At 40.2% G+C, this 15,715-nt stretch overlaps 1 protein-coding gene across 2 annotated transcripts; it reads left to right on the forward strand.

Moving 5' to 3' along the window:
* The first annotated feature begins 4,569 nt into the window (after positions 1 to 4,569).
* LOC115735353 (DDT domain-containing protein PTM) lies at positions 4,570 to 15,242 on the forward strand. Of its 2 annotated transcripts, XR_004014765.2 has the most exons (10): positions 4,570 to 6,534; positions 6,645 to 7,238; positions 7,815 to 8,943; positions 9,051 to 9,342; positions 9,426 to 9,550; positions 10,994 to 11,511; positions 12,209 to 12,237; positions 13,586 to 14,239; positions 14,336 to 15,177; positions 15,215 to 15,242. XR_004014765.2 is itself a non-coding variant. In XM_030666565.2 (9 exons), exons 1-9 carry the CDS (start codon positions 4,973 to 4,975, stop codon positions 14,611 to 14,613), a joined length of 5,181 nt encoding a protein of 1,726 aa, XP_030522425.2. In that variant the 5' UTR covers positions 4,570 to 4,972; the 3' UTR covers positions 14,614 to 15,242. The 2 variants fall into 2 exon arrangements, 1 of the variants encoding a protein (XP_030522425.2); XM_030666565.2 differs by having other exon boundaries at positions 14,336 to 15,242.
* Positions 15,243 to 15,715: the final 473 nt, after the last annotated feature.

The raw sequence follows: 15,715 nt of genomic DNA on the forward strand, positions 1-15,715 counted from the left end.
TTAGCACTCCGAGATTTTAATTGGCCTTTGCATTTTCCGACTCAGTCGATTTTGACAGGGGTTTTCTTGAGTCAAAGACGTACCTGTTTCAATAGAGATCGAAAAAATATCTCACAAATCTGGTCTTAATTAGGCATCAGAAGATCTGTTGCATAATTCTTTTAATTAATTAACAGTAGATGTGCACGAAAATAAAATTTGAAAGACACAACTCTTGCCTTCGCCAGAAAGGTCGGTATATTTTGTCTAACGCTGTCACGAAGGGCCCAGACTAAACATTCAGCTCGGCCCATTTTGGAAAAAATTGTTGGGCTTATATCCCGTGGGCCCTGGCCCATCCCCACGGTTGTACTCAATCATCATCACCTGCCTCCTACTTCCTAGATCGATGATGATGTCGCTTACTCGATTGTTGGTAAAGGTTTGGCCAACTAATTTCGATGTCGTGTCGTGGTTGCCCAAGCACTTAAAGTCGTCGTCAAAGTCAACGAGATTGCGGTCCAAATACACATTCTTAGCGACTCCATCCGACACTTTTGCGTCAATTCTCCTTATTTGGATATTATTCCTTTGAATTTGCTTGGAAGACTAATCGAGGGTGATTTGTCATTTGTAATAATAACCTCTCTTTTTTATCCTTGTAGTCGCTCTCTATTTACTTTAAATAGTTGTAATCGAGACTTGTTTACCTCGAAAGGAATTTCCTCGCCGCTAACAAAAAAAAAAATTGAAATTTGAAATTGGCCATGAGTATACATGCATATTACTGTTGAAAATCAATATCATGGGCCGGTGAATATGTGGTGACGAAGCATATCTTGTATTCGATGCATGCCCGAATTTCGCGAATCGATTATCCGGCCTAAGCGTAATTGATGCAGAATTGTTTTCTCATCATCATCGGACCGAACAAGGGCCATAAATTTCGTTCTTTATTTCACCAGAACCCAACAACCATCAAAAGATACAATGGGTGAAAACCCCGTTCCATCCGTGATTTCTCTTGTACCGTTTTGATTTCTTACATGTCGCAAGTCCCGCAAGGCAAAGGGCAATGTTGTTTGCCTCGTAAGGGACTTTTCTTAAGCATCCTCGAGACACAGCTCAACTCGTCTAACTTAATCCTCGTGAGGTACACGTCATAAATCTCTCTATTCTCCTTGTAATCCAGAACACGCAGCATGCAATGCATGCTTTGAACAATAGGACAAAAACAGAGTCAACCCGAATTAAACGGATGGAATGAGGATCTGATCTTTTTTTGACCCATTTAACAAGTGACATTTTTTGCGGACCCCAGGTTGACCCGAATGCAGACCCGTTCTTAGCCAGGTTTTGCGCCAGCATTGGGAGGGGGCACGCATGCCGCAAGCATCAAATCGTTTTGTCTAATTCCCTCTATTGTTTTTTAATTAATTTATATTTCACAAAAAAATATATATATTTCGATTTTCAAGCATTAAAAAGCAACCTATTAAAAACAGCAACATTTTCTTATTTGGTTGATCAAAAAGTTGTACGAATAACGACATGAATGGTCATTGAACTTTGATTTAATGTGTAATGTAGTCGTGAACTTTTAATTTGACAATTACGATCCCCGAACTTAATTTAATCAATATAGTCCTTGAACTTTTAAAATGTGTTCAACTTAGTCCTTGAAGTTGAACTAATGGAAGGACTATATTGACATATTCCTATAGTTTATGGACTAAGTTGAACATGTTTCAAAAGTTCATAAACTGTATTGATCAAATTAAAAGTCCGGAAGCACACTGAACATTGGGTAAAAGTTTAGAGATCATATTTGTCAAATTAAAAGTTCATGGATTACATTGCATATTGAGTTAAAGTTTATGGACCATATTGCATATTAAGTGAAAGTTTAGATATCATCTTTGTCAAATTAAAAGGTCATGGATCACATTGCACGTTGGGTGAAAGTTTAGAAATTTTTTTCCTGTTGTTTTTTTGGGGGGGGGGAAGAGCAAATCAGATTTGGTTCGCTGCGTTAATGGCAAGAGTTTAACTTTCACCGTTACACGTGGCACGTGCTTTATCGTGTCCCAAGAGCAAAGAGAAATTGAGGGAAATTAGGGGAAACTCGGAGAGAGGAAACGACGTCATTTTGTGAGAGAAGTGACTTAAAATTAGAAAAAAAAAATGACGTCAAAGATAAATTGGGGAAAATTAGGGGAAAATCGGAGAGAGGAAATGACGTCATTTTGCGAAAGAATTGATTTAAAATTAGAAAAAATATATATTTTTTGTTGACTAGTTGGCAATTGAGAAATCTCTATTTGAATATGTTTAACAAGTGTCGTGTTAATGCAATGACTTTATTGCACTAATTTGATAAATTTTAAGATTTAATTGCACTTTCGTAACAATTTTTAGGACTTCCTATACACTTATTCATAAATTTAAAAAAAAATGTCCAAATGTGAAGCTCTAGAAAGCACCGACACTCTTCGGAGGCCTTCATGTCGTGTCCGACACAATCCGGACGTGGTTAGTGCTCTAGACACGCCGGCACCATGTGAGTTCAGCATGCCGACACCCCATTTCGACACCAATGGGGTCAATTTTAAGCATTTTTAATAAATTAGGATTTTTACCAAAAAAATAAATAAATTAGGGGTCAAAATATAAATTTATAATACACACACACACACACACACACAACACACACACACAAACTTAATTCATATATCTAGCTATCCCAAAATTAATATACCGAGTCAACCCAAAAATATACCTAATCGTGAATCCCTTAAAAAAAAAAAAAAAAACTCCCATATTTTTATATAATTATGTATATATAAAAATATAAATTTAATATACAACACGTCCCAACATGTCAGAATTCTCTTCTTCTTTTTTTCAGAAATGATGTGCCGATGTGTCGTGTTATGTCGTGTCGCGTGTCGGTGCTACTTAAGTGAAACTCGCTCGGATTTTCTCGGCCAATTGTCAAACTAGATCCGATATCCGAAATGTGACTTTGCCATAGAAGGAAAGACGACAACCTGCTTCACTCTATCTCCCAATCTTTATTTGGTAAACTTTTGGGGGTCACAGGCAAGATTGAGATATTGATAATTATCCAAGTTTTCAATTTTGGTAAGTGCATTCATTCCATTACCCAATAAAATGTTTCCATATTTGTGATTGCTTGTGGAAATTTTTTTTTTTCTGTTATAAGAAGATAATCTTTTAGACTGACAATAATGTGAAAGAATGCATAAATTCCGCCTGAATTTTTTTTTTTTTTTAGCAACCATCTTTTCTATTTGGTGTAATCTACTTTTTCAATCCTAGAAGTTTGATAAATTTCAATGGGGTTAATCACTAAACAAGAAAAGAAAAACAAGCATACAAATTCAAAATGTAGTTGTTCGATCGATGGTTATTCTATAATCATTCGACTACAATGAGAGTAAAACGCTAGAGTCCTACGTTTTTTTTTATTTTAATGTGAACGAGGATCGTTTCAAACTTCCGAGGTTGCAAAAGATTCAACAGTGCAAAAATTTATTTTGGTTCGAATTGATGGTATTTCTATTACGGATTTATATTTTGAGACTAGCTGCGTCCACGTTTTATTGTAAAATTAGGCATGTAATTAATAATTACCTACTCCTTCCTCGGTATTATCGATCTTTCTTCCGTATAAAAGGGCTCTCGAGCATTCCATCTCATTTGCGTCCTCCATTCTTCAATTCTAAACCCTAGGGAGGCGCCCGCTCCGACGATCACCATCGGGCTCGGACAATGAACAGAATAGGACTTCTCCGTGCCCGCTTCTCACCGGATTAGAGCATGCTTACCTTGAAGGTTAGATCTTTATCCGAGCATTTTTTTTTTCTGTACATTGGTATGTATTCAACTTCCGTCTTCCTCAGCATCTGCACATTTTTACATAAGGTGCAGATACCTTAATTTTGTAGTTTTTGTTAAATCAAAATTTCCGAATACCATTAATCTAGTCATCTACCTAGATCCACCCATAATTACATATCTAATACCGTGTTGAGTTTCCTTCCGCTCACCTCCGGTCCTTGGGCAACAATGCCGAGCTCTATCTATTCAGGGTTTCGATTCATCGAACAATTTCGTCATAAACGCAGATCGAACTGTTCTCATGCCACTTTTAACCTTTACACCCTCGTTTAGATTTCTTTATCCATCGACTCCATCGTCGACAAGGATGGTGTTCACACAACACGACCGGCGCGAGTCAGGTCCGGCTGGCTCTCCCCAAGATGGGAAGAAGCTCGGTCGTTTGAAAAAACAAAAAAAAAAAATCCAAGTGCCCTCTCTATGATCCAACCCAAGAAAATGAAAAAAAAGAGAGGGAAGAAAATTACATTAATATTTTCGAAATCAATTTTTGGCTGTCGGGAACTCCAATTCCCGCGATAATTGGACGAGAACAAAATCAAATTCCACACTCTCGAGGAGAACTCGATTAAATTCTTGTTTTTTTTGGGGGTCGCCGTCGCTAGTGGATCGAGCTCCGACTCGCCGAGGATCGACGAATGGGAGAGAAGAGAGATTAGGGAGTTAGAACCCTCTTTGACCGAAAGGAAAAATCGTCGTCGCAATTCAAATCCGCAAAAGGGAAAAAGCGAATTCGTCTTCGTTCACGCTTTCCACCTTCCTTCTCTTCTCTCTCTCCCCCGAAGGTAATACCCAATTCATGCAATAGAGATAGAGAGAGAGAGAAGAGAGAGAGAGAGAGGGTACTTTCCTAACTCGCTCTAGCGTTTCTCTCTCTAAAACCCGAGAGGGGGAGAGATTCAGAAGCCGACCCAAATTGCACTTTCCTGCGCGCAAAACCCTTGCCATTCTCTCCGTCGCTCTTGATGCTGCGCCAAGGGACGGCGGCGATGCGATGATTCCCGTCGAGTGGGTGGTCGTTGCGCCGGAGCGATCGCGGTGGCTGTGGGAGTTGGAATAGAGCGCGCGCATGGAATTCGTTGGGCGGACCGTCACGAAGGGGTTCAAGGGGTTCGGGGCTCTCACCGGGACGGTGAGATCGTACGACCCGGCGTCTGGGTTGTTTAAGATCGTGTACGACGGCGGCGATTCCGAGGAGCTGGAGTCGCGGGAGATGGCAGCGCTCTTTCAGGAGGGCTCCAGAGCCGAGGTGGCCAGTGGGGCGATGCGCCCTGGTCGGAGGTCAAAGAAGCGGCGCCATGCCGGAGTTGAAGGTGCGAGCAATGCGTGTAGTGATAAAGTAGTCGTCGTTGGTTTAGAAGCCGTTGGTAATGAGGGGTTGCGGGGTGGGGAAGGGTTTTGTGGCGATTTGCAGAGAAATGGCTGGGTGAGCGAGGATTTGAGGGGGAAAATTAATTTGAATGATCCGGTGGAAGAGAATATAGAGGACAATCTGGCAGGTGCGGAGGTGTGTAACGGCTATTCGAGTAGACATGTGGATGGGAAGGGAGGCTTTGATTTGAATTCTGGGTTCGATTTGAATGAAGGTTTGAATTTGAATGATGGGTGTGATACGAATGTTAGTTCTGAGAAGAAAGCTGTGAAGAGAAGTAGGATCGACTTAAATTTGGAGGCGACTAGTGATTTGGATGAGAATTTGGAGGAGGATTCCCTTTCTGAAAGAAAAAAGTGTCTTATTGATTTGAATTTAGGAGTTGATGCTGAAGCGAAGGATGTTGAGTGCAATGTCAATGGACAGCTATGTGAAAGCATGTCATGTCAGTTGGTCGAGGACATTAATGTTGATATCGCCAGAAATGGTGAAGAAAGATTCATAGAATCTAACATTGCCAATGGAACTAGCCAAGAAGTTCCTGTAGAGATTGACGCTCGTTCTGGAGTGAGACCTATGAGTGGCTCTACGGATGCTGCTTGTGAAGAAGAAAGGTCTGGTCTCATTGATGTTTCAGTTTCACATGTATTTGGCAATGAGTCTTTTGGAGATATAGCTTGCGATAGCTTGGAAGATTCTAAAGTATCTTTGCCTCAAAGAGATGGCGCCTTCAAGACTTGCGATGCCATGCATACTGGGAATCAAGGCAATTTCGCAAGCCCACATGAACATGGAAGTAGGCGGGGAAGGAAAAGGAAGTACTTGAATAATTTGAACTCTGCTGGGACAGTGTTGAGAAGAAGCGCACGGAGAGGATCTACTAAAAGTTGTGATGCTGGCGTGGCCCCGTTGGATGCTGTCAATGATCTGACATCATCTCCTGCTGTTAGTGCAATAACGGAAGACAAACCGGAAGACGGCATTCCTTCTCCGAAGTTGCAACTGCCCCCTTCTTCCCAAGATGTAAAGTTAGATGGAACCTTGGTCCTGGACGGCTTTTGCGTATATGCATTTTTGAGATCATTCGGTAGTTTGCTATTTTTGAGTCCTTTTGAGTTGGAAGATTTTGTTGTGGCGCTAAAATCAGATTCTGCTAATTTGTTAGTTGACTCCATTCATGTTTCCCTTCTCATAACTTTGAGGAAGCATTTGGAGCACCTCTCCTGTGAAGGTTCTATGTCTGCATTGAATTGCTTGAGGTATCGTGGTTCGTTTCATTGTATTGTTTATCCACATGGTAATATGGAAAGCCTTCTCTTTTTTTCCTCTTATTTTTTTCCTAAAATTGTTTTTGCATTCTGAAATGCAGGAGCCTTAATTGGGACCTGCTGGACTTAGTAACATGGCCCATATTCTTGGTTGAATACCTGTTGCTGCATGGATCTAAACTCCAGGGCGGTCTCGAGCTTTGTCACATAAACCTTTTAAAGGATGATTACTACAAACAACCTATGCCTGTAAAAGTTGAGGTACTTCGGTGCCTGTGTGATGAGGTGATGGAGGTGGAAGTTATAAGGTCAGAACTTAGTCGGAGATCTTCGGTGACTGATCCTGATGTTGATATTGATCGGAGCATGAAAAGGACAGGTGCAATGGATGCTTCAGGTAGAGCTCATGTGACTGAGGGGACTACTGATGATACTGACTGGAATAGTGACGAGTGCTGCCTTTGTAAGATGGATGGAAATTTAATATGCTGCGATGGTTGCCCTGCTGCATATCATTCAAGGTGTGTCGGAGTTGTGAACGATCTTTTGCCGGAAGGGGACTGGTATTGCCCTGAGTGCACTCTAGAGAGAAACAAGTCAGGGATAAGATCACGCAGATCTTTTCGTGGGGCAGAGCGGTTGGGAATTGATCCTCATGGTCGACTTTATTACAGCTGCTATGACTATCTATTGGTGTAAGTTTATTATTTTTGGCATGTTAAAGGGAACATATTTTATGAATAAACCAAAATACTATGATATTAAACTGCTAGAAACCTGGCCACTCTTCTAAAGTCATTTGCTTTGCGGCTCTTCCTTACTGTTTGTATTCTCATTGATTTGTAGGGTCTACATTAATGGACTTTGCACTTTACCTTGCTCGGCCTGGTGGTTGGCATAATAATAATAACATTAGTTGATATGCCACGGCCTAGTTGTTTAATGAAGTCCTGAAGTCGCACTTGCGATAACAATTACTTAGTGTCAAGATGTCGACTTTTTTCTGTAACTGGTAGAAGGATTGAATGTTTTCATTGCGTTTTGTCAGCATGATGTCTCCATGTTTGTGAACTTGTGTTCATACTAAGTGGCGAAAATCACTTTTCAGTTTCTTTAGCAGTCTTTGTCTCTGCTATTAGTTTTTCTTCATTCCACTTTGTTATGAGTCTTTATGGCATGAAATGTCTTTTTTTATATTTTAAAAAATGCTTAACTTTACCTACTCGATCACATAGTACTCATGGCTCGTGCGATTTTATTGCAAATTGCAGGTTGGATTCATCTGAAACTGAAGTCTCTTTCTATTATTACCACAAAGATGATCTGCATCTCGTTACTGAAGTACTTCAGTGTTCAGCAAAATCTAACTCTGGCATATTGAAGGCAATCAACAGACAATGGGGCATTCATTTCAGCTCAAGAAAAACGAAGGCTATTCTTGGTTCCTCAAATTCTGTTGCCCCTTTGGAGTTGCCTGTTAAGGGACAATTTGTTGCTGCTTCTATGACAGTGGCATCCCTGCCTCCCTGCGCAGCTTATGAAGGTACTGGTAAAGCTGATGATGACAAGCACTTGGAAGAGGAATCTCTCTTACAAGCCTCCGACTTAACTGGATTTGAAACTTCAAAATCTGGAAAAGAAGTGCCTACTGTGGTAGAAACTCCACACGTGAGTTCAGAAGGCTCAACTAGTTCAGATCCAGCCAAACAATGGCAAAGCTGTTCTAATGGATATGTGCAGTTGCTAGAAAAGTTTGAGATTCCTGGGAGGTTCCCTAATCAGGGAGATTTTTGTATGACATCTGCCATCTCAGATTGCAAAGCAGATAAAGCAGAATCTGCAGCTACAACTGTCGCTTCCTTGACATTTATCTCTGCAAAAAATGATGCACCAGTGGAACAAGGTCGAACCACTTACGTGAATCTTTACAGGTTTGGGCAAATAGCGGCTTCTGTTGCAGAAGAATTAGCAGAAAAATCATCAGACAAAGTTAAGGAAGACCATGTAAGATCGGATGAGGAAACAATTCTAATTCAGCTGAAGGCCATCTCAAAAAGAATTGCTAAGTTTAGTTGGCCAGATGAGATAAGTGTCGCAGCACAAAAAGAAAAGTGTGGATGGTGCTTCTTATGCAGATTTCCGAGCGATGAGTTTGATTGTCTATTTAAACTGTATGCGCAGCCTGCTCAGGAAGGTTTTGGGAGTGAGATGGATATTCTACAATCACTGCCGAGCAAGAAAGGCCACCTTATAGAAGTCATTGGTCAAATCATCTCGATGGAATGCCGTTTACGTGGGCTTCTATTGGGTCCATGGCTGAGTCCTCATTATACTAAAATATGGCATAGAAGTGTCACCAAGGCATTGGATTTGTCTTCTCTGAAGTCTTTGTTGCTTAAAGTAAGTTCCTCCACTTTACATTTTAAATCTCTCGATGTCTAAATTGAAGGACTCTCTGAGGTCTTTTATTGGAACTTCCAAGATAAAATTCTTTTCTTTATGCACAGTTAGAGTCAAATTTGCGGCATCTTGCAATTTCCGAAGAGTGGTTCAAATATGAGGACTCTTCTGTGATGCTTGGTTCAGCCTCTCATGTCGTGACAAGTGCTTCATGCGAATCTTCAAAGCCTAGTAGTAGCAGAAAAAGGGGCAGGCGCTCAGATCTTGAGTCGAGCAAGCCTTCACATAATTCTTCAAGTGCACCCAGTACGTTTTGGTGGAGGGGTGGTAGACTCTCTCGTCGGGTGTTCAATTGGAAGGTTCTGCCTCGTTCGCTAATTCATAAAGCTGCTAGACAAGGTGCGCCCGTACCAGTTCTTTGATGCTTTTCCTGGGGGATGATACGTGTATATAAAATCTGTTTGGATTTTGAATTTCTGCAGCTGGGTGCATGAAGATTCCGGGAATCTTATACCCTGAAAGTTCAGATTTCGCAAGGAGGAGTAAACATGTCGCCTGGCGGGCAGCTGTCGAATCATCAATAAGTACTGAGCAGCTCGCTCTTCAGGTCCTACTTCAATGCCCTTTGTTCTTTGCTCAGAAATTTCAATCTTAAGCTCCAATAGGTTGCTCACATGCATTTTCAGTGGAAAAGAGATGGTCGTGTATTTCTCATATTTATTGGTTCACAGTCTCTCAAATTTTTGTGCCTAATCTGGTTTATTCTTGGATGCCACAGTCAGCTCCTTCTTCAATAGTGGATCATTTATGATCTGCCACGCATGCTTATATTAGACGTGAATTACTCCTAAAATATTGTATTGTTTGCTAAACTTTTGTGTTTGTATTCTGTATTTTCTTTTCCTGTGACTAAACAATGCTCATGAGGCATCTGCATTATGCATTCAGTAACATTACATTAAGTGGGCCTTATTCAATGGTTCATTAGTTATTGTCCCGTTGGTAGAATGAGAAGTACACTCTAATTATACTTGGTATATATAGTAGCAAGTATTGTCTACAAACAGTGGTTGTCCTCTGGCCTGCCAATCTGTGGAGATGTTGTATTGTGGTAACATATGCGATTATGCATGCATTGTTATTACTACACAAAAGTTGTTCACCTGAGCTCTCTTTAGCCATTTTCTTTATTTTATTCAAAGTGACCCGGCTTGAAATTAGGCTTCTCTAGTACTGAAGTATGCTGTTAGCTAATGTTTTCGATAATCGTGAGCCATGTTATCAACATTTTACTGAAATATGTCCATTCTCAATCATGTCGATTTAATGAGTATTTAAGTGAGTAAGGGCGCTCCAGCAATTCTGATAATACACGAAGAATGGTCGGTGAAATAGTAAGTGTCAAAACTTTGTTAGTGGAATCTACTAAAGTCCGACAAAAAAAAAAAAAAAGAAATCTACTAAAGAATCAGTATAGAAAAATATCTACTCTTCAATTGAATTTGTCAAACTAGTATACTTGAATCGTCTCAGTTAATTCATAATTAGTTATGTTTTGGGTGTCTAATAATAATAGAACAGTCCCACTTGTGAATGATTCTGCACAGTATATACCTCCTCGTGACATCATTAATGAGTTCTTTTCTCATTCAAAGAGAGTTTATCTATGCTGTTGATGGAGATGCTGCATCAATAGTTTTTCGTGCTGGTCATTCCTCAGACGGAACTGTTCATAGTGCATGCTGCCAACTTTTTTATATGGATCTGGTTTTATTATATTGCAAATGGCCCAAGATTTCATGGGTTCAGAAGCAAGTGATCCTTGTTTGATTTCTTTTTCAACCTAAAGGCTTGCACACGTCTTTCTGCCTTGTCGCAGTGTCCTGTCACTGCATTCTGGTTGATGTTGCATTTTACCTAGCAGCTATGGTTTCACTTATTTTGTTACTCAAACAGTGAGCCGATTAAAATGTTTTCTTACTTTGAATCATAGTCATTTATCTTGGCGTATAATTTTTATGGAGTGCAATGGCTGATTTAATGAATCCAGGTTAGAGAACTTCATTCAAACATCCGGTGGGAAGATATTGAAAACACAAATCCTCTCAGCAAGTTTGATAAAGAACTCAAAAAGTCAGCGAGGGCATTTAAGAAAGTTATTATTCGCAGAAAAGCTTTAGAAGGAGATGCAGCGAAATATCTTCTTGATTTTGGAAAGAGAAGAGTCATCCCTGACGTTGTTATGAGACATGGATCGATTGTTCAGGAAGGCTCCAGCGAAAGGAAGAAATATTGGCTGAATGAATGTTTTGTCCCCTTGCATCTCTTAAAAAGCTTTGAAGAGAAGAGAATAGCCCGAAACTCTAATAAGATGAGTACTTCAGGGGACTCTGATTCTCATAGTGTGAAGAAGTTTTCTGATAAAATGGGTTCTGCAAGACTTTGTAAGGGTGATATGACATTGAAGAAGCAACTCTGCAAGGCAAAAGGCTTGTCGTATCTCTTCTCAAGAGCGGAAAGAGCTGAATTTTCTTGCTGTGGGCACTGTAAGAGAGATGTTCCAATCAGGTACGACCTGTTGTTGCAGCTATTTCTTGTAGTCTTAAGATCTTAGCCTGGAATTGTGCAAGTGATTATATCTGTGACAGGCAAAGAAATATTTCTAGTCTGATTGAACACCTCCCTTTAACCCACAAAGAAAAAGTTAACCAATATCTTCATGCTCTGTCATGTTCATTCCTGTGGGTGGTTAGTGTTATTTTTTAATGCTAGATAAAAGTAGTTTGTATTCTTAGTAGCTTCTTTTGTTTCAGTGAGTTTCCTTTGTGCAATTGATTAATTTTGTTGCAGTCAGCTTCTGAACCCAATGTCTCTTTCTTTGAATTATAATAACCTAGTTGACTTTAGGTTTTCTTGGTATAAAATTAGAGGACGTGGTCTATCTCTAGAGGTTTAAGGGGTTTTCTTGAGAATGTGTTATGAGTTGGAATATTCAGGTTAAATCTCGGCCTCTGTGATTATAGCAGTCACCGATCTTATGGCTCTAAAGGCTTTTATCAGCTGGCGTAATACAAGGAAGGAGAATCATTTCATATTCTAGAGTTCAAGGTTCTCCTGAACAATATATTTGGAATTCGATGCTTAGGGTTAGAATCCTCTATTATCAGTTGATTGTTATATCTTTTTTTCTCTTTCAGTCTTTTTTCATGATTCTCATTCTAGGATTTCTTCCTTCTGAATCTTATCTTTTTTCTTTGGATTGCAGGGAAGCTGTAAGCTGTCAGTACTGCAAAGGTATGTGATTGTGATTGCATCAAGTTTAATGTGATCTTCATTATTTTAACTACCTGCACTCTATCACTATGACATGAATTTGATCCATAATAGCTTAGACTCATTGTTTAAGAGGGAATGATGGCTATCAGGGGAATTTCCTTTCATGTGATTATGTAGGTTGCCGCTCTTTGGACATTGCTGATTGCTGAATGAATCCTCAAAGATTAGGCATGATTTTGCTTAATAAAAAACACTGCCTAAAGTTTGGTATCCTTAGCGCAAAAAGAATATTAAATTAGGTATCCTTGCCATTGCAGAAAGCGTCGTCATCTGTATAGTTTAAAATGATGGGAAATTAGCTTGACTGAGAAGAAAGGCAGATGTCACAATCATATAGAACTAAAATGTGATGATATGTTACAAATAGTGTTTACTGTTTTCACAACGAATTGTAACAGATTAGATATGGATAATAGAGAGACTTCTCGCTTTTCTGCCCTTATGCAGTATGGGAATGAGTTAATCTCTCTGTGCTTATCAAGGAAGCCTAGTTGGTTTGCTATTTCTATTTCCAGTTTCCACATGTTTTTGGTTATGGCTACAATGTAGGAGAGTTATTAGCTCTGTTGTATTCTTTTTCTTATTCAAACCCTTTCCACTAAACTAGGACACGTTTGATTTAGATTAGAAGTAGTAAAAAGTACTTTTTCTTCTCTCCCATCAAAATCTTAAATATTTTTCAAGTATGAAAAAGTTATGAGTAAGTTATGTGCGGATTTTTGTGTCAACATTTGTATGGTTGGAAAGTTTCAGGTGTTTTGGGTCAAGAAGCAATAAGTGAAAGTCAATTCATACATGCCATTACCTATATAACTTGCTATGGAGCAATGATCTGTTTCTTCGGTAGAGAAGAATCTTGTAGCTGTGGGCATGTCTGCTGTTTGAGTTTAATCTCACACTCTTGGTTGATAAGATTAACTGCTTTTGTGGTTTTCAATGTCTTTAAAACCGTAAATCACTAATATGTTTGCCCATTGGATAAAAAGGGCCACATGTCTGATGGTTGAGCATGGGTACTAGTCCAATTGGGCAAGTTTGATTGCTTACGGGGCCATGGAAGTAAATTACTTTCTAAAGGTCAAGATCTGGTTCAAACTGACTGGTTCTTGACTGGTTTTGACATCCAACAGTTTTAAGTGTTGTGAACTGGTCCGCCTGTCTGGTCTGCTTTTAAATATACTGGTTGTCGTATTGTAAGTTCTTGCTCGTACTAGGTGCCAGACTCGACTCTTCTGGTCCTTCTGGATTTAGTCACTGCCTAAATAACTAATGCTGTTTTGTGTGTCAACTCTCTTGCAAACTTCAGGTATTTTCCACAAGCGGCATGTCCGGAAGTCTGCTGGAGCCATTGCTGATGAGTGCACTTATACATGTCATCAATGCCAAACAGGTAAACCTCAGAAGGTGATGGAGAGGGTAGGGAAAACTGAGAAACCTAGAGGTAATATGAAGTCGAGAACGGGGAAAGGTAAAATAATCGGGAAGTCAGCGAAAAGTCTGTCAAAGAAAAGTAAAAAGGCTCTTGCGAAGCGCAGGCTTGTAAAGCTTCGTGGTGTTAAGAGAGCAGCAACTGGTGAGCAATCAGTTCAATCATTAACTTGTCGAAGAGTACCTCTTCGTCGTTCTGCTAGACAAGCTATAAAGAGCATCGCATTGCAAAATAAGAGCCGTGGAATCAAAAAGGGGAAACGAATGAAGTACAAAAGGCGAATGCCCAAGAAACCGGAGAAGGATACTTCATGGAAGAAGAAGAGAACAGAGGTCTGTTACAGCCGCTGGGTAAATGGTCTCCTGTTATCTACAAGGGCATCTGAAGAACAGGTGGTGAATTTTGGAAAAATGAGACTCATTCATCCCAATGGAAATGTAAAAGTGGAGCGCACTGAGGTGAAGTGTCATCTTTGCGGGGAAGTGGCTCATGATTCTTTGTCAAATTATATTGCCTGTGAAAGTTGTGAAGGTAACGTGCATTGAGTCTAAATGTTGTTTGAATGTCATAAATAACTGTGGTTTGTCTATTTCACAATGTGACTTCTTTATCACTCCTCTGATGCAGAGTGGTACCATGGAGATGCTTTCGGACTTGACGATGAGAAGATGCATCAACTTACGGGATTTAGGTGTCATGAGTGCCGTAAACGGGCTCCTCCCATCTGCCCCTATGGGCCGACTACAAAGAGGTCCAAATCTGCTGAGGTGCAGAATGATGCTGCATTCGAGTGTTCGGAGGATGTGTTAAATGTTAGTCCGCCCTCCAATGAAGTGAACTTTAGAGATGATTCTAATGGGAAAGAAAATTCAGCAGCTTCAGTTCCAGTGGACGAGGCACTATAGATCACTTAACAATTGGCGAGCTCTTTGCAATGTCAGAAGCTGAGTTGGCAGCAGAAGACCACATTACCTTCAAACGAGATATTGAAAGCGTGTGCAATCTTGTAGTCGAACAGAGATGTGAAGCCTGTTTGTGATAGCCGTACTGCATTCATTTTCAAAGAGACTTTGAGTACAGAACAGAAGGATGTGTTAGATTAAACTCACCTGCTGGAGTTTCCATCTGATAATGTTTATGTCAGGAAGAGCCAGCATATCCAGTTGCTAACGAGGAACCAAAGTGAACATAATGGTTGTTTTTGGGTCGCCGATTGGGAAGAGCTGTTGCTAACATCAGATCAAGGCCTCACATTACTGGCATCAAGCTAATTGTCAGAAGAGTATTGAGAAGTGTATAGATTGAAATAGTGACCCATTTAACGTAGCAAAGCTGCCACCTCCATCAGGTTAGGATGTTTGTAAATTCTCTGATTTAGGTTATATTCGTGGCAGAATTTAGGAGAATGTGCTAGAGTGATTCATTTTACATCGGTGAATAATATTCCTTTATCGGGCTTATGTGGAGGGGTGAGCAGAGACCTGTTAACAGCTTGAACAAAGCCAGTTAAATGGATCACAGCATTTCTGCAGGAGTTGCAAGCTTCTCTGTTTATGTTTGTTCTTTCCATAAAGGGCTCTGAATCTCCTGGCTGGTTATTTTTCGCCGTTGTTGCTTCGGCATTTTGTTCATCGGATTGTGTTGCTAAGTTAGAGGCAAACAGGTAGGTTTCGCAAACTGGGTTCGTGTTTTGCACTGAAAGAGAGGGGAAAAGGAGAGAAAAAATTGCTTGGGTTTCAACAAGTTCTGAACTTGAAGTCGGTAGAGTCACGGCAAGAGCTTGAGTTTTCCTTTTATTTCCCCCCTCAAATGTGGTACCATCGGCAACAGATTTTGCAGTACATGGCTAAGATATGTGACCCGAGTCTTCTTTCTTTTGTTCTTTTTTTGACTTATTCATGGAAGAGCACCTCGCAATTGGTGCTCGGTTGGATTTGTATCGCCGGTCATCTTTGAATATTCAAGATTTGCTGACCTGCAGGCATGCACGAACGGACCCTGTCAACC

The sequence above is a fragment of the Rhodamnia argentea genome, chromosome 8 (assembly GCF_020921035.1).
Source record: "Rhodamnia argentea isolate NSW1041297 chromosome 8, ASM2092103v1, whole genome shotgun sequence".
NCBI classification, from domain to species: Eukaryota; Viridiplantae; Streptophyta; class Magnoliopsida; order Myrtales; family Myrtaceae; genus Rhodamnia; species Rhodamnia argentea.

Bases quoted from the DNA above. Each gene is read 5' to 3' on its own strand.
- LOC115735353 (XM_030666565.2), top strand. From the start codon at position 4,973: ATGGAATTCGTTGGGCGGACCGTCACGAAGGGGTTCAAGGGGTTCGGG. The intron at 9,343-9,425 runs GTGCGCCCGTAC...GAATTTCTGCAG, and splicing joins TCATAAAGCTGCTAGACAAG to CTGGGTGCATGAAGATTCCG. The intron at 9,551-10,993 runs GTCCTACTTCAA...TAATGAATCCAG, and splicing joins CTGAGCAGCTCGCTCTTCAG to GTTAGAGAACTTCATTCAAA.